Source organism: Durio zibethinus, chromosome 3 (assembly GCF_047325235.1).
Source record: "Durio zibethinus cultivar Kanyao isolate XHJ-2024 chromosome 3, ASM4732523v1, whole genome shotgun sequence".
NCBI classification, from domain to species: domain Eukaryota; kingdom Viridiplantae; phylum Streptophyta; class Magnoliopsida; order Malvales; family Malvaceae; genus Durio; species Durio zibethinus.
Window position 1 is genome coordinate 6,710,259 of NC_143164.1, and position 26,749 is coordinate 6,737,007.

Sequence of the window (26,749 nt, forward strand, 5' to 3'; positions counted from 1 at the left end):
TTTGCTCGAATCTTATTGGAACGCCCTAGATCGAACTTCAAAGGTCCAGTCAAACCTTTTTTTTTTCCTTTTTTTTTTACAACTAGGCTGATTTTTTTTTTCAGGAAAACTTTTGGCGTTGGGTTCCTCCATTTTTGGGGAGGACTGTGTTTTTTTGGATTTTTAGCTTTTTTTATTTTTATTTTGTAGGGTATCTTTTTGACATAACACTTTTTTTTTATTCTAAAAAATTTTTTTACAGTTTTTTTTTTATCCCCCTCTCCCTATTTCCTTGCAGATAACAAGCTTTATTTATAGAACTTTCTGGAACTCAAATCCTAGATTTTTTTTATATTCAAATCCTATTTTTTCAACCTAAAATCCACGGCGCTAAGTTAGGCAACATGTCGAGCAACTGTCGGTAGTGGCGATCGCTGGCATTTTAGACTTTGATGATGGTACATTTAATGCATTAATACTTTAGTCAACTTAAATCGGATAAAGAAAAAAAATAAAGAAATAAAGAAAAAAATAATAATAAAAATAATAATAATAATAATAATAATGATAATAAAAAAAATTTTTAAAAATGATGTTTACACTTACTACTCCTCACACTACCAAAATGTTGAAGATCTCTCATCAATTCCCTATGCACAAGTAATTTTATATTTATTTATTTTTGGTATATAGCTTTTAGAATTATTATTTTAATAACCGATTTTGAATTTTTCTATTTTTAATTTCATATGTGATTTTAAATAATTGTAATATATTTATTTAATCATTAAATACTTCATTTTTAAAACATATTTTGAATGAAACATGTTATTTTTTAAAGGATTTATATTTAACACATTATTAATATATAGATTCTACACACTGTCATTGAATAAGATTATATTATTTTATTAATAAAATGAATCAGATAATATCACTTCATTAATATAAAAATTTTTTAAAAATTCTTAATTTTTATATATTTATTTTAAAGATTGATATTTACTTGATAGTAGTATCTAATTTACTGATAGTGTATATAATTTATATACTGATAATGTATCAAATATAAACTCTTTTTTAAAATAGGATTTTAAAATAAAAAATTATATCATCAATATATTTGGTAATAATCCTAACTTTTATTCAAATTCAATTACTATATTATCAAGATTATATATTATAAACTCTTTATTTAGAAATGTAAATCTTATCCATATGTGATAGGGAATTCGATTTTTTATTGAATAAATATGTAAATAGATTTTAAATTTTAAAGATAAAGATGAATATAATATTAAATTTTTTATGAAATAGAATATGAGAAATAGTAATACAGTAGTCTTACGTATCATATTTTATATATATTTAACAAATAAATTTTTATTAAATAAATATAAATTTTTATGTCAAATTAATAAGAATTAATATATTTTTATTTTAAAAAATATTAATATAAATTTATAAAAAATTATATTAATGTAAAAAATAAATAATAAGAAATATTTTTATTTTTTAAAAATATTACAAATACGAAAGTTAATCATAGTCATTAAATATCAACAAAAATGAAAATAAAGATAAATTTAAAATACTATTAGATATAAATACAAAAATAAATAAAATATAAAAATTCAAAAATGGGATGAAAAATGTTATATTTGCCGCATTCCCTGCATCCTTGGTCTTATTTAACGTAACAAAGTAATTTCCTTTGGATTCTACAAATGTATCATCGGAAAAAAAAAAGATGAAAAAAAAAAGCCACAAAGGAGTGAGTGGGCTGCTATTCACCAATTACCAAACACACTGTCCAATCATTTTCCACCACGTGGGACCTTAACGAAAGACGACCAGAAAAACCCTGGGGGGGGGAAGGTTCGTTGATGTATTTTCTCAGAAAATGGCGTCAGTTATGGTCGTTAAAGGATGACACAAATTGAGGTAATAACTGGCGTAGGTTAAGGGAGTGTGGGATGCGCAGATAAAAAGTTATGCGCATATTTCATTCCTTTTCTTTTTGTTTTTTTTCAAAGTTGTAGCGTTTTCTTTTGCTTATATTTTTGCTGCTTTAAGTTGGAACACGCAGACGCCAACGTTTGAGTGTAGCGTTTAAAAAGAAATTTATTACACATTCTTTCCTTTTCATTTTCTCACTAAGTATTTTAATTTGTGGGTTGCTTTTGATTCTTTGTTTGCTTTCAGGGAGTGGTGGAAGGTGCTGTTTTTACATAAACAACAGAGATTGTTTTGAGTGTTCATTTGGGCTTCTTATTGAATAATTTTGGGTTTTGGCAGTTCTGTTGATCCACAAGGTTAATAAAGTTTCTCAATTTTCAATAATTTTTTTTGGGTTTATGAGAACGTTGAAATTTTTGAAAGATTCAATCTTTTTTCTGCCCCTCTTTGATCACATTATTAAAGTAAGTTTTTCGTCTACAGAGGTGTGCTTGAGTTTTTGCTGACCATGTTCTTGTTTTTTGATTCTTAGTTATAGAGGGCGGCTAAGTGGTAACTTTAGATGACTTGATAGATGATTATACCTTGTAGTTTTGGCGCCAATTGAGAGCATGAGTTGAGCTGGTTATCTTTTATGTTAGTACATGATTTTGAAAAAAACTAATGTTAGTTGATCACTCTCTATGAACCTTTCTTTTTTCTTGTATGAGGATTTAGGCAAATAGATTTCTTTGTCGGCAACATTTATGAAGAATGGAACATTTGATTCATATTTTAGTGGCTTTGAATCCTTGTTTTGGCTCTAGAAATGCTATAATGCTGATCTACAATTTTCTTATATTCAAATTTTCATGTAAAGGGAATTCATAAGGCATGAAGATGTTAAATAGGACTTTTTTTTTTTGAGGTTCAGAATGGAAGAGGGAACATCTTATTAATAGCCTTGCTATGTTTCCAGCTGCTTGATCTAGTTACAGATATTCTTTTAAAAGTGAATTTCTCTTTCTGGTCACTTTTATTGGCTTTGGAGAAAACCTTAAATCTTAATCAACAGCCTTAGTTGTAATGAGCACTAGAAAGGGCGGGAAGCTCTTAACATAACTCAATTGATTAAGTTCCCCTTCTGTTCCGAATAAAAGATAATGTCCACTTCCAGATACCACTCAGTTTGATGTTCCTTAGTTGCTTTGTCATATCGCCTCTGCTAATCCTACCATTGCTGATTTTGCTTAGTAGTTCTTGGGACTTTTGGCCCACTTTTGCTGATATTTAAGTGATTTTTGTTTCGTATTCTTTCTCAGGCATTTGTATGTCTGTAATTTTTATGAGCCATGGAGATCTATCCATAGAGAGAGGTCAGGGTACTGTGTGAGCATTGTTGAAATCTCTGACTCCGTGTTCTTGGCTCAAGATTTGACTGCTACTTTAGGAAGAAAAGTTCAATGTAATATTTTTATGCATTCTTCTGGTGCCAAAGACAATTATTCAATCAATCAGCTGTTTGTCTATTTTTGGTTTTCTGTTCCAGTTGCTTGATAGAGTATGAGCTCTCAATCAACCGAACTTACCCCAAGGATGGCGATATATGAGCAATTCCACCAGATAAGCAGGTGGGGAGACACCTTCAATGCTGACGTCAGTCCAAGTACTGGGTCATCAACAATTGTACAGGTGGATGCTAGGCTAGAAAACAAGGTGAAGTTGAATTCATTTTTATTTCTTGGTTGGATGCTTAAGCTTTTTCTTCCAGTTGGAGGCAATAACTAAAATTTTCTGATTTCAATCGTAGGCTGAATATATATCTTGTGAGCAAGTTGAACATTCCAGAAATGATCAAGAAACAAACAAACCGGCTTATAAGGTGATCAATTTGCAGCATCTTTTCTCTCTTTCTCTCTCCCCAACACACCCATCCTCCCCTCAAGAACATTTAACAAATGATAGCTGCGGTATCCACTATTTAACCATGATTAGCCTTTATGTCATGTGTGCTACTGATGAGTATTTGTGCTTTTGATATGCTTCAAAGTATTATAATTTTAAGTTCAGACATGAGTGTTTATTTTTTATGTAATGCAATATACAATAATTTCTGTTACCAAGGTTAAAGTATCATAAACTTCCTTTTAAAAAAAGGAAATTATTACAAAATCATTTGTCTTTTATTCTTTAGTTGAAAATTCTTTTGACAGGTGAGTGAGTTTTCCACCAACAGTGTATTTCCTGTTCTTTGGCCATGTAATAGCTGTTTTACATTCTAAATCTATTTGTTCTTCTGGACCTCCTACTTGTTTCAATTGCATTTGCTTTTTATTTAAAGACACACAATATGTGCAGATACAAAGACGTTTGGCACAAAATCGTGAAGCTGCTCGTAAAAGTCGTTTGAAGAAAAAGGTAGACAGAAAATGCATGCCATATAAAATATTTGCTTATGTTAGTTATTTCATTTTTTTTATATATACAATTATTTGTGATTTAATTTATCTTATAGGTCTATGTTCAACAATTAGAATCAAGTCGTTTGAAACTAGCTCAGTTGGAGCAAGAGATTGAAAGAACTAGGCAGCAGGTGAAGTGAAACTCTCTCTCTCTCTCCCCCAGTATGTTTTCATCTTTTATCAGTAAGGCATTTCTTTATTGTCCAAGAAAAAGCATATATTTGTTGATCAGGTTTCTAAATGTAGCATATTTAATCAATTAGGCAATGCCTTAATGCAGGGTATCTACATAAGCAGTGCATCAGATACTGGTTATTTTGGACTGTCTGCAACTGTAAACCCAGGTGTGTAGTTTGTGCTTGTATAAGATATGCCACTGATTATTATTGTTCAATGGTTTTCTTCACTGTCATGAATGGAAGTTAGTATACTTGCATGTTTATTGGTTTGTAAAAATCATGCTATGTAATATTCTAAGCTATGGTATTCTTGCATGAGTTTTTAAATAAATTTGGGATAGTTTGCATTCTTATGGTTTTCCACATTCCCCATAATGGCATTGCATGACTGGAATGCGGATGAGTAATCTATCTATAATCTTAAGTAAAGATAATATTTTTAATACAAATCTTTGCTAATTTTACATCAATTATTGGAGAGGCACAGCACTCTAATATCTTTACAACTTTTTGCTATTGGATATAGCAGATTTCTGGTAAATAATAAATGGTAAATGGTTTCTGCTGTTGCATAGCAAATGCTTTCCTTTCTCTCTATCCAAATTCCAGTTTAATAGAATCCCTTCCCTGCTACAAACCTCATAAAAAAAGAAGCCTCATTTCTTTTAGTTCTGTTTCTCTTTACTTTTTCCCACTTTTGGCTCTTAGATATGGATCTTTTAGAAACTTGGCAGAGGGATTAGTATGCTTGCAGTAGTGAGTCGAAGAAATTCTTTTTCTCTCTATGTTTTCTATATTCTGTTCAGAATTTCTCAGAAGCTTATGGAAAGCTAGGACTCCAAAATAGGACTATAGGAGCCTATTTCTATTGGACATGTCATTAACGTAGTGTTCTTTATCAGTAGAAAATGATGTCCGAAGGTCTCACAAGAAACACACATTTGTTAATATGTTTTCGTGATTTATATGGAAATTTCTTTGATATAGCTTTCAAGAAACTAGACATCTTTTACCATGTGCTGTATTAACTAGTAACCAATTATGAGTAAAGGTTTCTCTAGGGATATCACATTTCTCATGTAAATGTCAAGTGCCTACATCTTGGTTTCTTCTTTAGAGTAAGTTTAATTTGAATTGTGCAGGGATTACTGCATTTGAGAAGGAATATGGATACTGGGTTGAAGAGCAAAATAAACAGATTTGTGAACTTAGAAGTGCACTCCAGGCACACATTACTGATGTAGAGCTCTGCATACTGGTAGAAAGTGGCTTGAACCACTATCGCAATCTGTTTCGCATGAAAGCAGATGCTGCAAAGGCAGATGTTGTCTATTTGATCTCAGGCATTTGGAGAACTTCAGCCGAGCGTTTTTTCCACTGGATTGGAGGATTCTGCCCGTCAGAACTTTTAAATGTAATTTTTAGTCTCAAATGGCTTTTTTTTCAAAGACTGCCAATCTGTTATCGGTTACTAATTATATTGATCGTCCTTCTATAGTTGAATATTGTTGAGCATGCTTCATTGTTGAATATTATTTAGCAATTCCATTATAGCATTATCATATAGCTAATTTTAATTGCATGAATAGGGATCTAGATCTTCCTGGCAGTCCGAATAATGTTAGGCCATACCAATAGTGTGTAAAGAGAGATGCAACTCAATTTTCTTCCTGGCCTTTCACTGCAATGAGTAATTCATTCCCAATTCTCTCGTATGATATCTAGACTGCAAACTGGAGAGTAGAAACTTGGAGATCTGTCCATGTAGGAAATATTTTCTTCTGAGCAGCATGTCCAAATCCTAAAAGAAATTATGAGACTTGGTTTGCAGAAGCAATTGCATTTTATTTCACCATTCGAGATCGACTTTTGCTTCACCTTTTATTGCATTAGTAAGAGTAAAGAATAAAGTGGAGACAAGGATGTATACCCGTAATTATCTGAAGTTTTGTTTGGATATTTTATAGTCATTAATTTATTTTGCATGGTCTCTAAACTTTTAAAACAAAAAATGGTTATAGCTGATAAGCTTTACATTATGCTATCATCTTGAGACCCTTTCTGTTCTTGGACATGCCATATGTGTGCTGCCTACTGAGGTCAATAGCTCCTTATGATAACCAACTATTTTAGGGCTGATGCATCAAACATTTAATAAACTTTTCTACCCATGAATTATGAAACTGTGAATTCTGTTTGCCCAGGTTGTCATGTCACAAATTGAGCCCTTGACTGATCAACAACATTTGGAGGTCTGTAACCTTCGACAATTTTCTCAGCAAGCTGAAGATGCTCTTTCCCAGGGAATAGATAAACTCCAGCAGGACTTGGGCCAGAGTGTAGCTGCTGACTTCAGTTCGGGAAACTACAGAGCTCAGGTGGCGTCTGCAATAGATAAACTGGAAGCCCTAGAGGGCTTTGTAAATCAGGTATGACAACGTTTTCATCATCAATTTTTTTTTTCCTTTTGTTACATGGAGATAAGCTTGTAGCAAATTGCCAGTTTCCTAATTGGTCTTAGAAAGATAATAATCCACCCCACAGAACGAATTCCTTAGGTCTACATAAAATTATAAAAACAATAATGCAGGTTTATATCTAGCTTTGCTCAAAACTATGATGAGGCTGATGTGCTACTGATGCTTTCAGAACTTGGAGGGAGGAGGGATAATGGGGGTTCTTTGTTTCATGGACATTGGCTTAGAGAACTTTTTTTAAGCTTCACTAAGCTTTAAATTTCAGATGCCATCCCGAAATCACCTGCCACTCGATCACTGCCTCAGACTTTAACAACATCCATTTTCGATATGAAGTCAATCCATTTTCGATATGGCATCCAGTATATGCTCAATAGAATGCTAATTATCCGTTTAAACTTTTAAAAACTGAGTCTGTAAATACAAATGAACCAAGAGAGAATGTTATTTCCAGGGCAACATTGTCTATAGAAATTTGAATAATTCCCGAGTATATGGTAAAAATATATGAACAAAAAGAGAATCTTATTTCCAAGAAAACATTATCTAGAATGTTGAATAGCGCTCGAGTATATGGCCCTAAAATTTACACTTGTTTCCTGGATTTTGCATGTGCTCTTCCCTAAAACAGGCTGATCACCTTCGCCAGCAGACTTTGCAACAGATGGCTCGAATCCTTACAACCCGACAAGCAGCTCGAGGCTTACTTGCCTTGGGGGAATACTTTCATCGTCTACGTGCTCTCAGTTCGCTTTGCTCTGCCCGTCCACTTTGAGCCTGCCTAGTCCACGAACTTAGAGCACCAACAATCTATCCACACTGTAGTCACCAGAAGTTCGTTCTTCAACCAGTAAGAAAGTAGATTTTCGGAGGTCTTGTTGTATGAACTACAATATATAAATACATATATGCATGCTCATAATTTTTCAGAGAAACTTGTTGACCATAAAACCTGTAAATACGAATCCTTATGCCGTGTATGTCAAGAAGAATTTTAGGTCATTAAAGTTAGATTTACTAGTGTTTTATGGTACTATATTGTTTGGAAGCTGGAGAATTATACTAGCAAGCTAGTGATTAACTTATTTTTTTGTCATTTTTTTTTGCGTTATTGAAGTTTGTGGGACAAGAAATTTAACGTACTTGATGCATTGAATTTAAAAAATATGATAATAATCATATTTGAAGAGAAATGGGATTTTTCCTTTTTTCCTATATGTTGAGAAAAGTGTTTATTCAAGGAGACATTTAACGATTTGACTTTAGAATTATGATTTTAAAGTTTCTTTTTCAAATTTTGAGATTGAAAGAAGAATTTGAGATGAAAAAAAAATTTTATAGTAATTTTTTCAGTTCAAATTTTAACCAAGTTTATTAAAAAGAATTTTTAAAATGCATTTGGATAGCAATTTCCCAACTGGAAGGAGAAAAATTTAATGGTTCGTTGAATTTTAAAACGTTCGATTGTCTGAAAATCAAAATACTTATCAATTATGACCGTACGAGATAATTCGCCACAATAATTTTATCTGAACGTATCTAGTGAAATGCACTCTCAAGCAAAACCAAAAGGACGGCAAAACCGTTCCATGCCGCACGCAAATTTTCCATATATATATATATATATATAGAAGGCAATTATAATATTACTTTTTATGAATATATTTTTAGACAGAAAAAAAAAATTGAACTAAAAAACGAAGATTCAGTCAGATTCAAATGTTCGATGTCAGAACGTTTTCACTTCCTTCACGTCTTCTTTCCTTTTCCAGTTTTCCGAATCAGCCCATGCAAAATCCCCAATTCTCAATAAAACCCTAATTTTTCAATTCTCCTGAAATCTTATTCTTATTTTTCTTGAATTTTAATTTTAATAATTCGAGCTCATAATCAACTCCAAAGAAGAGAAAAAAAAATGAGCAATTTGTGGACAATTTGTAGACCGCACGCGGTCTTCTCTTCGTTGATTTGTTGTAGCAGGCACCACCAACTCCATCAAGCTCGATCTGGAAGTAGGGTTTCCTATCGAAATCCTAATTTTAGGCCATCGTCGTTCTCTCCTTGGTTCGATTTGTCCAGAGATTTGGGCAGGAAGGAACCTTTGTTTCGGGTCAATCAAAGGAGAACTGTTGTTAGGGCATCGAATTGGACCCAGCAAAAATCTCCCTATGAAACTCTTGGTAATTATTTTTACCCTTATGCCGTGTTTGCTTGACGAGAAAAGCTCCATTCTTTTACTAGTTTGGTTATATTGCGGAAAAAAATAACTTTCTTTTTTTTGTTTTGATTTGCTAAGTGATAAATTATATTGGAATTTTTATTTCTAAACAACAGAGTTAGAAAGGGATGCTGGTGAAGAACAGATAAAGACTGCGTACAGACGCTTGGCCAAATTCTATCATCCTGATGGTATGTGGCTTTTATCTTGATTTCGAAATGTTCAACATGTATTAAGTTTGAAGTGAAACGGATATGTACGAGTTTCAGTATTAGGTTAATTGAGGGCGTCTTGTATCGATCATTTTTAAACATTTTCTCATCATTCCAGTAGCCCTTTGTGTAGTAGCTGCAAATGGCACGTTAGACTGCAAGTTGGTTATGCGGCAATGGGAGATTTTAATCTTGGGAATTATTTGGGGTATCTCTCATGACAGGATGTTTCCCATGTTAAGCGCATCTGACCACATTAAATAAGAAGTCAGCATCTGAGACCATTGAGAGGAGAGTGTAATGATGTTTTGTTATTGTTAAGTTTAACTGGTTCATTTCTCCTTTTGGATGCTATAATAGATGTTTATATCTAGTCCACTGGAAATTTATTGCCACTTCACCAATTTCATGAAAACGTTGGCATCTATTCTTACTAACTGATCAATTTTCAATTTTGAAGTCTATGATGGTAGAGGGGCTCTTGAAGAAGGTGAAACTGCGGAAGCAAGATTCATTAAGATTCAAGCTGCTTATGAATTGCTCATAGATGTGGAGAGGCGTAGGCAATATGATATGGATAACCGAGTCAATCCGATGAAAGTAAGATATTCAATTTTATGTAACTTCGCTTGGGTCTATTTAGATGTTATGCATTTTCTATTTGAGTTGTAATCACACTTATTTTTTAAATTGGTTTTTAATATTATGCACTTTGTTATCATTTTAAGAGTTCAAAGTAATATCAAACTTGAAATTGTTGATGCAAGCTGTGCTGTGAAAGATTTAATATCCTCAATCCAAACTCAATTGATAATTTTAAATTATATAATCTTGCTGTTTTACATTTTAAATACATGGGTTATTAACTTGAGTTCTTAAAGCAACTTGCGGACAGACTTCCTATTAATTTTGTTGCTAAAAACTGTCAATAAGTGCTTTCACTCCCCCCCCCCCCTTTTTTTCTTATATTGGTTTTACTTTAAATAAAAAAATGACTTATCAAGTTAATACAAAAAGTGATGTTAGAAGTAATGTATTATTTAAATTGTTTAGTATGGTGAAATTTCAGTTCTTAAAATTTCTGCCTTAAGCGCATTTTGGATTTTTCAGTCTATCTTTTACTCTTTGTTAGCTACACCCTTAAGAGTGGTATTTCCTCATTTTCTCCTTTCTTCCAGGCATCTCAAGCATGGATGGAGTGGCTTATAAAAAAGCGAAAAGCTTGGGATCAGCGGGGAGATATGGCTGTTGCAGCTTGGGCTGAGCAGCAGCAGCGAGAGTTGAACCTCCGTGTCCGCCATCTTTCTCGTTCTAAGGTAACTAATTATCTCTAAAACTTCTCTAATAGTGTAAATGTTCTTGGGGAGAATTCTAAACATATTCTTGACTTGCCACTTGCCTCGTTTACCATCCTACTTATGGTAAGTTATCCCAGGGTAGGGCACTGAATCTAATTTAAGTACACCCATGGTTTAGCATTAAAGAAATAGATTTCCATTTTAGAATTTGATGAATTTGGAAAGGCCTCTGTCCTGAGCTTGAAGTTAATTTCAGGAGGTGTCTCAAAAGTCCTCAATACTATTGCTATTACTATTCTTCATTACCCTATACACAATTGACTACATATCATTATTTTATATTTCAATCAAATAGATTGCGAGTCTTTTCAATATAGTTGCTATACATCTCAGAATTTGTATTTGGATGGAATTTCAGATAGATCCTGATGAGGAGAGAAAAATCTTGGCAAAAGAAAAGAAGGCATCAATGGAAAACTTTAGCAATACCCTTAAGCGGCATACCCTTGTGCTAAAGAAAAGGGATTTGATGCGAAAGAAAGCAGAGCAGGAAAAGAAAAAGGTTATAAAGGAGCTTTTAGCTGCAGAAGGCCTTGAGCTTGACACAGATGATGAATCACAGTAGAAAATGTTGTATACGGGCCACAACTTAATTCTTTATATATCACTTATTGGACCCCCTATGCATATACATTTTTGTGCTTAAATGAAAGGAAAAGAGAAACTGTATATAAAATTGTTCCAAATTTAAGAAAGAAAATTGTTATTCTCGATTAGAAGTTTCCTATATCTCCACTTTATGTGTGCGAGTGTATATGTTGTGTTGGATGTCTATGATTGCATGTGCTGGTGCAAACGGTGGTTAAATGGGTAAGACGAGTGAATCTAGAAGGGGACCAGTTCAAAAGCTATTCCTATTGTTTTAGAATTATAGATGAACCAGTGCATTTTCACACCAGCGTCCTAGAATTCTGCAAAATAGATTTACAGTAGACGTTTGAACAAAATGCATGCTAAACTTAGTAGGAACTGACCGTCTGGCAGGCTTGCTGCTTGGTTTTCTAAGAAACTAGGGCATGCGCTTTAGTTTAAGGGACCAAACGCTTTGAAACATTAGCTTGTGGTTGCCATGCTATATTGTATGCAAATAGCTCTTGTGCAAGCAGATGGGCCAGCTTAGACAAATAGTGCAGGCCGGATCTTTGGCATTCGCTGGTTACAAATGTACATTAGCAGTATTTTTAATTGAACTTCAATAATGGAAAGCAAAAAGCAAAAAAAAAAAAAAAAAAAAGAGGAACATTACAATTTGGCACAGGGAATTTGCGAGTGACATTCATTATTCCATTTTTCTTTAAGATGGAAAAGAAACAGAAGCTTCGGCTAAGTCTAAGCCATACAGAAATTGTTCAGTTTATCAGTTCCTTGAGTATCGGCAAGCCTTTTAGTTTGAGAACTTGCCGAATGTTGGAACAATTTGTTACAGACGTTGTAACAGTGAAGGAAGGAAAACAATACAGGCTTTGAAACAGCTCATTGGCTACAACTGAATGCATTTGATACTTGTTGAGAGCCAGCACACTGGCCTTCTCTAGGAGAATCTTTGAAGCCCTATCAAGATGTTGTGCAGAACGGGAAAAATTGGAGCCAGTTGACTCACGGTATGTGATACTACAGTTCATTTCAACAACCATTTTTCAATCATTCCTAGCTTCCAAAGAAAACAATAAAGTGCACCACCGTGTCTGACCTTGAATAATATACAGAAAGCCATGGGATTCCATCCCGTCCTTAGCACTGAGAGCATCTTCGGCACTTGCATAAGTCGCATATCCAGAGGGCCAGATGATGACTGAATCTTGTGCTCTGCCTATGCAATTAATCAGTCCCTATTGCCAAACAATAAAGGGATGGATAAAAGATTATTGAAATGACAATAACATTTCAGTCTACAAAATAGAAGAGGATTTCGTTATATCGAACCACTACCAAGCTTTTCCATGAAACATAAATGTCGGAGAAAGCAGCAGCAAGATAAAACATTGCATGAGGACCAAGGCTTCTCATTGATAGCGCAATCATCCTTAACATCTGCTCTTACAACACAAAAACATTCAGGGAAGCTTCTAATTATAGGTTAACAACTATGAGAAAACCCTCATCGCAGAATTGCATATTAGTGGAGTACCCCGTTTCTTTGCAGCTTAAAAAAAAGGAAAAAGAACGTTCTATATAATTATTTTGAGAAAATGAATAAATAGCGCCTGTGGCCTAATGGATAAGGCGTCTGACTTCTAATCAGACGATTGTGGGTTCGAGTCCCACCAGGCGTGTTTACTTGTTAAAAATTGTTTATGTTTATGTTTCATCATATGATTAGATTGCAATAATTTTTAGTATTTAATTGCAAAGAAACACTGTCAGATCAATTTTGTTTGGTAAATCAGCTGACAAGTAAGCATTGTTTCTGAAACAGTCTGGTCAGTGGTTACTTTGTCAGCTTTGGATCTCTCATTATTTTTGTTTGTTTTCTTTGTTTCCTCATCTGCTTGTTTAGAGAGAGAATCCTGCTCTTATGTCGTTAACCATCTCATCTAGTAAAAGCATTTAAAACAAAAGTACCAGATAAACAAATGCTTTGTCATTTCATATTTTTATACTGAAAAAACAAGAACAAATCCAGGCAGTTGCATGAATTGAAAATCAGAAGCTTCTTTTTTTTTTTTCAACTTTCTTTCTGGGTTTTTACAGAACATGATTGCATGCAGCTTTGAACTACAATGGCCGCCCTAAGCTTCCCCTAACCATGCCACTAGGCCACCAAGTCGCAATGTTTTTTAAATACAATATTTTCAGTAGTTGTTTTAACACTTTTCATCATAATGTGGGGCTATAGACTTAGCCTGCAGCCCCCATTTTATTTTTTGATTTGATCCAAATATTCGCCTTCAAATTCTGCACAAGTCTGTAACAATCGCCTAGCAATAGGCCAAGAAAGTCACACTTACACTACTGCATTTTTCTTCCCTTCCTTTTGTTTGCTTTTTTTTTTTTTTAAATTACCCCACTTTTTAAAATATCGATAAATTCAAGACTGATGCTTTTCATGTATATATATTCAATGATCAAGAGCCCACTTTTGGTTTTGAATGGAATTTCGGCTTAGAATTCATGGCTTCACCGGACCGTCGCACCATAGGCCAAAACCATAAATCTTGGACGATGGTCCCTCACCACCTTAAACAACAAATAGTCCACTAATCCTTAAACCTGCATTTTAATCAAACCCAGCAGTCTTAGTAGCACTATATTTCCCTTTCCCTTGTGTATCTAACAGCTGGCTTGTCATTGATGCCAACAGGAACCGTCAAGAGAATTGTCAGCCATGAAAAACCATTCATGGGAGGCCATTTGTCACATAACAGCTCAAGAAAAAAACCAGATCCAGATAGGATATGTATATATGAAATGGGTGTTCATCAAAGTCAATGAGCTGAGATTTTACTGCTTATACATCAAGTGATTCCATTTTTTCCCAAAAATGTTTGGTGGAATGTTTTATACTTTATTACCTTGAGTATTTCATCAACTGCAGAAGAATGACTGAGTGACAACGTTTTGTTTTCAAGGAGGTTGAGTTGGTGAATTGCACTCCTGGTCAGGATCAACAAACATGTAAGCTTTCAAATTTTTATTTTGCTAACATCTCCACAGGACTTTAAGCACCAAATTGAGTGTTGCAACCATTAAAGTTACAACATGTGGCATGTTCCCACTCAGCACATGATGAACGAAGGTCCTTAAATCAATTTGGCATTTGCAAATTAAAAAATTTTCTTCTAAATCAAAAGCACAATCATGAAAAGAGAGTATACCCCCTAAATAGCTTTCATTGGAAGCACTGGTACTACATTAGATTACTATAAATGCTTAGCTGAAGGCTCGAGGAAGGTAGTAAATTTATTTAACTTTGGAGTGCTCCCTCTCTTAGCGAACGAGAAGGGGCTAAAAGGTACTCTATAGTAGGAAGGAATCCTGAAGTGGAGTTTTGGGCTAGTTGAACCAAAAAGCAAAGGGAAGGAAAGGAAAGCAGACTCTTCCCATCCTATCGCCATCAAATGTTGGACAAAGAGGGGAAACTAGGCGTATAAAGTCTATGCCCCTAAAAGAATTAAGCCTATTGGCCTTAAAATTTGATAATTGTATCCTTTCTTCTCAACTCATATCATCATTTCGTCATGTCCTTTCCCCATCTATTTATTCTTTTTCAAAGATATACTAATAGGTTGACTTGACCTCAGCATTTATTTTGATATAAATCAAGTCGTAATCTTAAAATAAGTAAAAAAAATTGTAAACATTATGATTTAAATTTTAAATTTATTAAATATTATTTATTAAAAATAATTATATAAATTAATTAAATAAATTTTTAATTTCGATCCTTTTGCATTTTTTCTTTGCTTACTCTCTTTTCATGTGAAAATGTGCATGTTAAACTTGTAAGTTGGAGGAACCCTAAATTTTGCTCTTCCTTTTTGTTTAAGTCAATTGTGCATGCATTAACACCCATGGGCACGTTTTTGATGGAGAACAGAATCGAAGAAATGTGAATTTCATGTCATATAGTTACCAATGCTATTTATGCAATAGAAGAACAAAAGCAAGTTTGCTACCCCATCTCAAGCGTCGGCTTGAAAACCCATATTGAGCTCTTGGTCATGTCAATATAGTGTATTTGTGGCCCATTTTCTTCGGAAAAAGTAGCTCACACTTGCACGACACATTATTAAGGATTTTTCTTTTGTTGCTGTGACCACAGAAAATGAAGGTTTTATTTTGAAATTATTTGGTATGCATAAGTAATAATATACTTACTGCTAAAGAAATTAAATATAAAAAAAAAATTTAAATCTTAAATTCAACTCAATTCATATAATTATTTTTAAAAAATAATATTTAATAAATTTAATATTTAAATCTTAACATTTATAATTAATCTTTTTATTCCCAAATTACAACTTATTTTATACCAAAAAATAATTTCCTTGTCGGTTGGCCCATGTATAATTATCTTCAAAGTTCACCTTATCTCGAGGAAAAAACCTTTAAAGAAAAAAAAATAAATAAAACTGACCACCCGCAGATTACATGATGGCTAGTGTACAAAACCAGCAAAATCATCAAAAAGAATCCTTATAATTAAGAAAACTCGTAAAAAGGTTTTAAGAGAACAGAAATTGTTGGTCCAATAATAAAAAATATATATTAAAATTTTTTTATTTTTAATTCATATAATTTTAAATAAAATAAATTATGCAAAGGGCCTACTGAAAATTGCATGATGCTATTTCTAAGCCCACTCTTTGGTATGATTGGTTAGAAACAATGTTTTCATTTCGCACAATAGTTTTTTTTCTTCATTTTTTTATTTTTTTTAGATTAATTTAAATATTTTAATTGTTCCCCAAATCTGAGACTAAGCATTTGAAATTTTGATCGTAAAAAGTTCATATCATGTGGCCCAAAGGAAATGAAAAATCCCACGATAGAAGGTTGAGCAGGGGACTGTAAATCCAGTTGTTTAGTTTTTGGGTTGACACCTGCCCTTGAAATGTTTAAGGTACTAACACTTTTACCTAGCTTTACTTTACTTTTTTTTTTTAAGTTAAATTGGGTCTCTTTTCTAAAACAACTTTAACGTAAAGGTAAAAAAAAAAAATTATCTTTAATAGAGTAATGGTTAGATTTTTTTTTTGGAAGTTATTAATAAAAAAAATTACAATCTATTGCTTTTTTTTTTTGGCCAATAGAATTTATTACATTTAATAAGGCTAAAATAATTTTTAAAAAACCCTAAATTTTATCATTTTATTTAAATAAATTCTTATATTTGTATTGCACTCATATAAATTCTTAATTTTTAATTTACATCCAAATAAATTTTTAATTTTTAATTTGTACTTATATAACCTTTTAATATAAATTAATTTTTTATTTGAAATAAGGGTTTATATAGATACAAATAAAAGGACTTTGGATACAATAAAAATATAAAGATTTATTTAAATAAAATAGAATAATTTAATAAATTTTTTTAATATTTTAATTTTCATTAGTTGATTTATTTCTTTGATTTAATTTATAAATTTTTTATCAAAGTCACATATGATGAAATTTGGCTCAGCTTAAAATTTAAAAATTTTATGATTTCTCTTTTATCATCGAAACAATGTCTCATTGACAAAATTATTTAAAATACTAACAAATGAAAAACAGTGTAACCCATTTCACTTGTATAACGAGGAATTCCCTTTCCACAAAATCCTTAGCACATATATTAGGTAGTCAAAATCTAATCTTATATTAATTTTAAAATTTAATTCAATTAATTTATACAATTATTTTTAAAAAATAAAATTTATTAAGTTTAATATTCAAATTTTAATACATACAATCTTTTCTCTTATTTATAGATCGTAACCCTTTTTATAAAAAAAATGTAACCTTTAATTGAATCTTTCTTAAAAGAAAAATAGTTAATTATTTTTATCTAATCAAAAGTTTAATTGAATGAAAATAATTATTTGAAATTTTAATTGAATGAAAATAGATATTTAAGATTCAATTAATTCAAAATAAAAAATTTAGAATTTGATTGATAGCAATAAAATATTATAAATTTAAATGATTATTAAATTTTTATTTAAAGGCTTTTTAACCCGTATACTTTTTTTTATGGATGTGACTAAATAGTTCCATTATTTAGGTTTCTTCTCAACTATAAAATTATTAATAAGAAAATTAAACTTAAAATCTTCTCATTAAAATGTCTTTTTACTTAAAATTTATTATTTTATATTTCAACGATAAAATTTTTAAATTTTGTAAATGAATTTAAACAATTCATTCACTCTCTTTTCTACTTGTACAAGAAAAAAAATTGTATCTTGTACATCTAACACATGAAATTTTTATCAAGATGTGTTTAATTATTCCTTGAAAAATGTGAGATTTGGGCTTTGAGCACTTGTAATTTTTTTTTTCCATTTATACGAAAAAGTTACTATTTGATTACTTAATTAGTTTGGATTAGATTCTAGTTTCAATAACTTTCCTCTTGATATTCTTTTTCTTAATAGGCCAAAAAAAAAAAAAAGCTAATGCTAACTCCAAAGTCATGAACCTGGACTTTAATTTGAGGGAAAATAAATCATCTATTTTATCTTAATTAAAACATAACTATATTGAAGATTGAAAAAAAAAAAAAGTATTGAGTGATCCCCTAAGAAAACCCAAATTTAATTGAGTTGAGCTAATTTGATAAGCAACTTATCAAAATTAGTATCAATGAGTTGTTAATTCAATAATATTAAAATCTATTTTGAGAATCTCGAATTCAACTTTCATTAGTTATTCAAGATTAAAAAAAAAATAAAAATTTGCCAAGACTAGCGATATCTTGCTTCTCTATAACTCTTTAATTTCTAGTTTCTAGCCCCCTTTTGAATTTCCATAATGAAACAATTATTCCTTATATCATTTTCATTTGTTGGAGGCTCTGAACCATCCAGTTGAATCCATCTAAGATCATTAAGAAGAAAATGAAACATTACCTTATATATGGGGTTTCTTGATGTGATGACAGGGTTGTGGTTGTACTAATCTAACCGTTTGATGCATTTACTTTTAGTACAATCCATGGACTGATCAAATAAATGAAATTAAATTTAGACCTTGTATCTAACAACTATACGTAATTTGACACATTTTCGCTAAAATATTGTGTAAATTTTTGGCACGATAGATACTATATTTTTCGTAGGAAGTCCTTGTTTTACCATAGAAGAGCAAGCAACTTCTCACCTACCAACCTCCCCACCAGATCCTAAATCCAGAGCTGCCCAAATTTCCTCAGCAAGTTTTGGATTTCCAGAATATGCAGGCCTTGTTTTCTTGGCTAACTTGGGAAGTTTGATCGTAATTTTGAGCTGTTTAATGGCATTGACATGTGAGAAAGCTTCTATTTATAAGGGTGAATTATAATTGCATTTGTGCAGATGCTTACCCTTTTAGATATAAAAAACAATGACTTCACTAACTTGTAAGTAATATTCCTGTCAATTATTTTCATGTATAAGCTATAGAGATTAAGAAAGGTTGAATTAGGTCATATTAAAACATTAATTTTTTATAATATGAATATAAATAATGGTTTTAATTCCAAATAATGAATTGAAAAGATTTTTAAGTTGAGGAGTAATAAAAAATATCACTAATTATCAATTAATTCGAGTCTAATTCTCGCTAACAACCGAACATCAATAATTGTCCTTCAAAAGAAAGAGAATATTTCGTTTATAATTATTGTAATACAATTAATCAATCACAGTTCAAAATTATATGAGATTTATTAAAATTTTATATAAAGTCTATTTTTATAAGTGATGAACCCTTATATTTTTTTTCTATGATTGTGATAATAATAAGATTATAACAAAAAATTTGTAAGTTGCTATGCTCCAAGAAAAGAAATTATTTTAAAAACAAAATGAAAGATGAAACTATCTTATTAAAACGAATATTGTTAAGATAAATTCTAATGTTTGACCTCACCCTAATTTAATACCATACTTTAAAAAAAAAAAAAAAAAGTTAATAACACAGACAGAGATAAAATCTAGGCTGGGTGGCCATGCTCCCCTCCCCAAAAAAAATTTTTTTTAAATATTAAATAATTTATTATTCCGACCCCTTAATATGAAATTCGGCCTCCTTCCCAACTTGGTTTATTATTCTGACCCTTTTTTTTTTATGATTTTACTGATTTCGTCCCTACCCACAAAGAGAAAAACTATTTAATATCTTTTCATTTGCGTAATTGTTTTAAGCATTAGGCAGGAGAATTTGATTTTGAACCACATTTTCAAGTCAAATTTGCTTTAATTATATGAAAAAAGAAAAAAAAAAACTCTTATGATCCTCTTATCTACCTTAACCAATTTTCAAAGAGTTAATAGAACTTTTAAGTTTTAATGTGTATTAGCATTATTCAATGGAATAATTACACTAATCTCTTTTAATTTATAACTTTTTTTATAAGTTTCAAAAATAAAATTCCTAATTATCTTTAATCTATTGATTGTGTGCTGAAATCTTAATTTTATTGATCAGAAAATATCAGATAACTTCAAATATATAAAAAGAAAAAATAGTATTAAAGAAGTAAAGTGGTCAAAGCTTTGTTTGTAATCTCAATAAAGCCTAAATTGAACATATCAACATATTATCAAATAAATATAAAAACCCAAATAATTAATAAGACTGCTCCATAAGACAAACTTATTGGCTGCTATACGGAGGGGTTGATTTGAACCAAATTATGTGACAAGCTCCTTTTAAATATTACTTGAGCCTTTCTCTCTACCAAATGAGTAGCTTAACATTTAAGTTCTAAAAAGTATCAATTTTCAATTATACTTCAAACTAATTTCTTACATAAAAAAATAATAAACAAAAACTTCTTATCTAATGTTATTTTAACAGGTAATCAACAATTCTCCCTTCAGCAAGAAACTCCTAATTTGAAAAGATACAATAATTCCTCTAAGTAACAATAAGATTGGGGAAGGTGGTGTGGTATATTCCATAATTAAAGGGTGTGCTTCTCGTCCTAGATTAAAGATAATTAAAGGGAGGGCGGTTGTATCAATGCCCTTAAACAAAGTTTCTTGGCCTCTTTCTTCTTCACTTTCCAATGAAAATCTCAAAAGACCAACATCCTATTTTAACATGTCTCATTCTCCAAAAACCCACGACCACCCTACTCACCACTATTTTCTTAATATTTTTCGAAACATAATCAAATATAAGTAAGATTTCTGGTCCCCCATCTAGAAAAAGAACATGCATATCATTAAGTAAATTAAAACCCTTTATTTTTTTTTTAATTTGCTTCTCAAGAAAATTATGGTGAGGGAACAAAGGCAAAAAAAAATAAAAAAATACATCCCCTTGTACATTCTATTGATTTTGATTAAAAGGAGGGACAATTAAACATTATCACTTTATTTTGGTCAAATGTAATAAATTTTGGGTGATCAAACATCTATAATCCATTACAATATGTTAAAAGTGAATACATTTTTTACTATAGCAATCCATAGATGTTGGGACTTGAGATATTTACATTTGTTATCTTTTTCTTCAAATGAGTATGAATAGGTAGTTTTGAGAAATTTTATTTTTATTTGGGTCTAAAATGCTTCTTGAGAGAAAAAGTAAGAAAGAAAGGAGAGTAGGAGAGAGATCTCTTTTGAAGGGGAAAGAAGAAAAGGAGAGGAATGGCCGACAGATCAGCATTGAAAAATAATCTTACGTTGATTCAATAAATAGGGTAAAAGGAAAAAAAAAATAGCGGAGGTGATGCAATAAGGGATGAGCCGACCACAGAAGGCGCAATCAATTCCTTTATCTTTTTATTTGAGCAATATACAGATGCTCACATTCTGTATACGATCAATTACTTTTAGGTAAGAATGGTTACGGAGAGTGGATATTTATTATTTTTAAAATATTTGTATTAGAATTTGTTTAAAATTTATAATATTCATTTAAATTTAATATCATTATTTAAATTCGAATCTATTTAAATAAGTATTATTCCTTTAAATGTTCAAATCTATTAAATTTTTTGTCAAAGTATAAAATAAATAAGAAGATAATTTAAAATTTAAGTTTACTCTTAATTAATAATAAATAAATATTATTTTTTAAGATCCAAAATTTTCAACAAAGCATAAAATTTTATATATTTTATATATGTTAGTAGATAACGAATTTGAATATCTATTATTATTTATTAAAATTTAAAATAATTTAGATATTAGATAGTCAGGAGATATTATTTATATCTGTTTTAAATTTATCATAAATAATAAATCTCTTATCCAAATTCGTTAATTATTCGTTTATAATTATTTAAATTCAAGATAAACAAATTAGATAATAACAAATATTCTTTTATTTATTATCCATTGATTTAGGGATTTGATTAAATTTTAATTATCTATGTGTTATTATTGCATTAAAACAGATGAAATAACTAGCATACTGTCCATATGGATTTCATGAAAGTTTACTCTAAGATAAATCCATATTATATCTTTATTAAATTTGAATATACGAAAATTTTGTCCAAGAGTATGGGATGAAATTATAATTTGTATAGAACTTGAAACAATAAATGCAAGTGATGTGAATTTTTATGAAGACACCATTAAATCACATTATATATAGCATAATGATCATAATAATAGTAAAACAAATGCTTTCCTCTATAAAATATTTTTATTAATAAAAATATTAAATTAATTTTTTTTTATTTTTCTTTCATAGTATTAGAATTTTTTTTTTGGCCAAAAATATTAACATTGATATATGCCTTTAATTTTTTGATTTAGTGATAAAAAAATTCTTAAAAAGATACAAAATTGGGATTCGACCTGAACCTCTCCCCCTTTTCTCCTTGTTATAGGACTCTACCTCCTTCAAACCAAAAAAAAAAAAAATTATTAGCTTTGGTATACTCCGCAGGAAAGGTTAACTCTCTCTGGTTTGTATATTAAGGTAATCAAAGTAAACCAATCGACAAAACAATCTTTTTATTTAGGATCCGCCGTTTGATGTGCCCTAAAGCTGGTGAAAGCGACGGTGTTGATTAGGTCATGAATTTAAAGATATATAATATTCATTGAATTGAAAAAGAAAAAAGAAAAGAAAGAAAATCATCATCCATTTTGTCCAAAAAAGAAAAAAAAAGTGATGAGAATAAAAGTAATATTGGCCTAAAAAGACTGATTTTGCATAGTAGAAGGTTAAATAAAAAGACACAAATACAAAGGAACCTCATCATTTCAATTCCCCCATTCTTTTGAAAAAATCAAAGAAAAAAAATCTAGGAAAAATAAAACCCACAAATTTCAATAGAATGGAGGGTGACGTGAAGGACCAAAGTCAGTTGCTCGAGGAAGAAAGAAAGAAAGAAAACAAAGAAGGGAAGCAGCCAAAGGGAGCACTCAATTCAACCATCTGAATTCTAAAATGGGAAGAAACTGAGAAAGAATGGATTAGAAGTTGGAAGGGATGGTAGCAGAATCTGAGTCAATCAGTCAAACTTTTTATAACCCAATAAACTCATATAGTCTATCATCCTAGAAAATTGCCAAACGTCATTTATTATTCAAATTGCAAAATACCCTCTTCTTTCTCTCTCTTTGAATAGGAACATATCAACTTTAGAAAGCTGGAAATTTTGGGGAGATAACAAACTGAAAAAAGGAAGAAACTGGAAGGGAGTTTATGAAAAATTCATGTCGGGTGGGGGCTATCAGTTATGGGGCATTGGCCCCAACCTTTTTTTTTTTTTTTTTTCTTTTCTCTATCATTATTTTGTTTTCCTCTTTGAGAGTTTCTTTCCTCCTGTTTTAATATATTTCTTAACTCTTCAAATTTCTTTATAATAATTTTTTTTCCTTTCTTTTCCTTTCTGCCCATTAAACAATGAAAATGGCGTATTACCAATCATCCTTTCCCCTCTATAGGAAACACCCATCATTTCTCCCAATAGTACTTTTCAACCTTAGAAACCCGAGCTTCTAAGATATTCTCTCCCTTCCATTCCATTTTTCCTTTCCTCCATCCTCCTTCCTATTAAAAAAAAATCTTATTAATTAAACATAAAAAAAATAAAAACATGATTAATCAATTATATAAATAATAATAATTTAATGTAATTTATTACAATTTATTTATATTTATGAATAAAAAATTTTTATTAGTTATAAAAAATTATAAATATAACAACAAATCAATTTTAATTACAATCACTATTTATGAATCTTTTTATTTTTTTATCTCAATTTCAATCAATATCTATAAATTTGAATTTATCCAATAAAATTTTATAATTTTTTAAAATATTATTTTCACACTTAATTTTATAGAAATTTTACTTATTTAAAAATATATAACCTTATCTATTATAATTTTTTTTTTAAAAATGTTATTAATCTTTTTATTTATCACCTAATATCTAAATAATTTTACATAAATCTTATATAAGATTTGAGATATTATTCCAAATAACCTTGTTATACCTATTTCCTCTCCATTTAAATATCCTACTCTTTATAACCTTTTCAACTCCGCTTAGCCTCACTTTTAAAACTCTTCCCTTTTTCTTTCTTTTGCAATGGATCAATCTTCCACCAGCTCAGTCAGTGGATTCTACACCTTCCTTACTCGTGGCATAGATGATCTTGAACGTGTCTATCTCTCTAATAACTTCATGTCAATCCAATTCCTTCAAAGGGTGCTTTCCCTTCTCCGATCCTTCCATTCCCATCTACTCCTCCTTGTCCAAAAACTCCACCTTCCTGTTGGTGATAAGTGGCTTGATGAATACATGGATGAAAGTTCAAAACTTTGGGAAGCTTGTCATGTCCTTAAATCAGGCATCTCTGGCATGGAAAATTATTATTCTGCTGGATTTAACATCATTTCTTCTCTTGGTAATCATCGCCATCTTAGTCTGCAGCTCTCCAGACAGGTCATTAATTCCCAAAGCTTACAACTTTACTGCCCAAGTTAAGTCCCTTTTTTTAATTGTAAAGCATTGAATTCGTGTTCTGATTTTTCTTTAACGACTGAAAACAGGTCATCCGGGCAATTTCAGGGTGCCATAGAGAAGCTGTGGGATTGGAAGAAGAGAACAGGGCGTTGATGGAAACAAGAATCCAACCACTGTCATTAAGGTTTGACGAGAAGGTTCCTATCGAATCAAAGCTGAATGGATTCAGTGGTTTCCGAGGAGCTTTATATGCAATGAGGAATGTCAGCTCATTGCTGTTAATGATCTTGCTGTACGGGCTGGTTTATTGCTGGCCAGAATCAAGTTTCTTAAGAGGAGGATACGAAGGGTGTCTTTTTTTTGGATCAGCTTTCATGATCTCAACAGCAAGATTGCAGCAAAGAGTGGCAGCAGAGATCAACCAGATCAATGGGAGGCCAGGGATATTGCTTTACGAGTTTAGGAGATCAAAGTTGGCCATGGAAGAGCTGAGAGGGGAACTGGAGAGGAGGTGTGGACAAGGAGGCGTGCAGGAGTGGGAAACAGAGGTGGGAGAGACAAGGGAAAGAGTGGAGAATTTGAAAGGGTGTTTTGGGGTGTTGAGATCTGGTGTTGAGAATATTGTTGGACAACTTGATGATTTCTTTGATGAGATTGTTGAAGGGAGGAAGAAGCTCTTGGACTTTTGCAGTCATAGGTAGAGAGAGAGTAGGATGGTTGAAAAAAAAAGAAAAAAAAGCTAGGTAGAGGAATCAGTGTTGGGGGTTGTTGTACCTTTTAACCCTTCTCTTCCTTCTAATTTTCCTTTTTTTTTCCGCTTAAAAAATTTTCTTTATTTTTTCTCTTCATGCATTCATTGTTTCTACTGTGGACATAGTAGTTTGTTTTCCCCAAAACCCAGAGACAGAAGGGGGCGGGCAAAACAGAGTAATTTTCTCAGGCAGGGCAAACCAGCCTCCAATTCCTCTTCGTTGTTTTTTACCCTGCAAGGAAAAAAGGGCATAGAAGCTTCCTGTGTGTTAGTATTTTTTTTTTTAAATGAGGAAAATATCAGAGTCAAATCCTGAATTGTTGTTAAATATTCAGTAGGTATTTTATTTTATTTTGAAAGTGTCTTTCCCTCTTGATCCGATGGTATTTTATACACACATGTAAAAGACTAAAAGAGGGGTGCTCTCTAGTCGTTATAGTAAATGACTAATCATTTTAGAGGTGAAAAGAAATGAAAAAAGGGGGGGCTTAGGATTGTAGGCGAGAACTGTGAGATTCTTGGGTTAGCTTTAATTTTAAAAGCAGCAGCAGCAGCTTCATTGCTCTTAGGAAGCTTTTGTCTGATTCGGGTTTCAACTTTGAAAGCAATGGAGTTGACGATGAAAGCTTCCAACCACATTCCCTCTTTCTGACACGTCCCTTCGTCCCTCTCTCGTTCTTTCTTTCTTTCTCCCAAGTTTATTTTTATTCTGTTGTCGCCAATTTCTTTCTTTTGTTTTTTGCCCTTTTTTTGGGGGGTCAGTGGGATTGTAAAACTAAAGAAAAATATCGGGGTGTCACTTTCTCACTTGTAACCGTATCTCATGCCTTTTGTCCCTGCCGGAAATTCATGCCTTGCCTCCCTTCAAGGGTTCCATGATAGGAGGTTGAATAAATTTAATTAAAAACAAAATAAAATAAAAGCATAAAATAATGGGGGGAACATAGAAAAAACATCACAGACAAAAATCAGAGTTTTAGCCGTGCCAGCACGAAGTTTTGCCAACAGTAGCAGTAGCAGAAAATTATGTTTTTCGAAGTGTGCTATGGGCTACGTACTGAGCAAAGATCATTACCCATTTCAACGACACCCAAGCCCCACGTTACCACCCCAAATCATGTTTCTTCATTTACTTTATTAAGCAACTTTTTTTTTAGGTTTTCAGCTTTTGTTTCCTCTTTGCACCGCTTACTAAAATTAGACATTAACAACAGCTACTACAAAAATAAAAATCCCAAGAACAACAGGAACTATTTTAAGTAAATGCAGAGACAATTTCATGGTATACAGGGAAAAGTATGAACTATTATAGAAAAAAAAATTAAAACCAACAGATAGCTAAAGTGGTTGTTTACCTTGTTCCAAATATCAACTAATTCAGTAGGCAAAATATAACTAGACAATCTACATAGCAAATATGGTTGGATTTGTTGCTAAGGTTGTTGCCATATTGAAAGTCAGCTGTTTCAGCAAAGTGATTTCTATAAAATTTATCCAGAACCATTGACCTATTTTCTGTAATTTACACAAGTTCAATGGGAAAACATGGATAGATAAGAACGACTGGATTGCCAAGAAGTATGGGTATGCCAGAGCAGTAAAGGA

General features: G+C 31.5%; 4 protein-coding genes and 1 non-coding gene across 12 annotated transcripts; 4 read left to right on the forward strand and 1 right to left on the reverse strand.

Annotated features, from left to right (window-relative positions):
* The first annotated feature begins 1,709 nt into the window (after positions 1-1,709).
* On the forward strand, positions 1,710-8,120 carry LOC111295732 (transcription factor TGA3-like). 8 transcript variants are annotated; one of them, XM_089758317.1, is made up of 11 exons: positions 1,710-1,923; positions 2,185-2,294; positions 3,240-3,382; positions 3,467-3,633; positions 3,728-3,799; positions 4,276-4,335; positions 4,433-4,510; positions 4,660-4,723; positions 5,701-5,972; positions 6,763-6,987; positions 7,667-8,120. In XM_089758317.1, exons 4-11 carry the CDS (start codon positions 3,481-3,483, stop codon positions 7,808-7,810), a joined length of 1,068 nt encoding a protein of 355 aa, XP_089614443.1. In that variant the 5' UTR covers positions 1,710-1,923; positions 2,185-2,294; positions 3,240-3,382; positions 3,467-3,480; the 3' UTR covers positions 7,811-8,120. The 8 variants fall into 8 exon arrangements, with proteins under 8 accessions (XP_089614443.1, XP_022745897.1, XP_089614440.1 ...); XM_089758314.1 differs by lacking the exon at positions 3,240-3,382 and having other exon boundaries at positions 1,737-1,923; XM_089758315.1 differs by lacking the exon at positions 1,710-1,923 and having other exon boundaries at positions 2,012-2,294; positions 3,240-3,299.
* A 560-nt stretch (positions 8,121-8,680) lies between these two features.
* LOC111296194 (Chaperone DnaJ-domain superfamily protein) lies at positions 8,681-11,542 on the forward strand. The gene is made up of 5 exons (XM_022890370.2): positions 8,681-9,215; positions 9,370-9,444; positions 9,926-10,065; positions 10,644-10,781; positions 11,182-11,542. The coding sequence occupies exons 1-5, from the start codon at positions 8,951-8,953 to the stop codon at positions 11,386-11,388; spliced, it is 825 nt and encodes a 274-aa protein (XP_022746105.2). The 5' UTR covers positions 8,681-8,950; the 3' UTR covers positions 11,389-11,542.
* A 155-nt stretch (positions 11,543-11,697) lies between these two features.
* LOC111299830 (uncharacterized) lies at positions 11,698-12,892 on the reverse strand. The gene is made up of 3 exons (XM_089758318.1): positions 12,753-12,892; positions 12,514-12,652; positions 11,698-12,434 (listed from the first exon to the last, which is right to left on the reverse strand). The coding sequence occupies exons 1-3, from the start codon at positions 12,852-12,854 to the stop codon at positions 12,355-12,357; spliced, it is 321 nt and encodes a 106-aa protein (XP_089614444.1). The 5' UTR covers positions 12,855-12,892; the 3' UTR covers positions 11,698-12,354.
* Positions 12,893-13,023: 131 nt separating this feature from the next.
* TRNAR-UCU (transfer RNA arginine (anticodon UCU)) lies at positions 13,024-13,096 on the forward strand. Its single transcript has one exon. It is a non-coding gene; the product is annotated as a tRNA-Arg (tRNA).
* A 10,794-nt stretch (positions 13,097-23,890) lies between these two features.
* On the forward strand, positions 23,891-25,516 carry LOC111296253 (uncharacterized). The gene is made up of 2 exons (XM_022890486.2): positions 23,891-24,372; positions 24,480-25,516. Exons 1-2 carry the CDS (start codon positions 24,016-24,018, stop codon positions 25,092-25,094), a joined length of 972 nt encoding a protein of 323 aa, XP_022746221.1. The 5' UTR covers positions 23,891-24,015; the 3' UTR covers positions 25,095-25,516.
* The last annotated feature ends 1,233 nt before the right edge of the window (positions 25,517-26,749 follow it).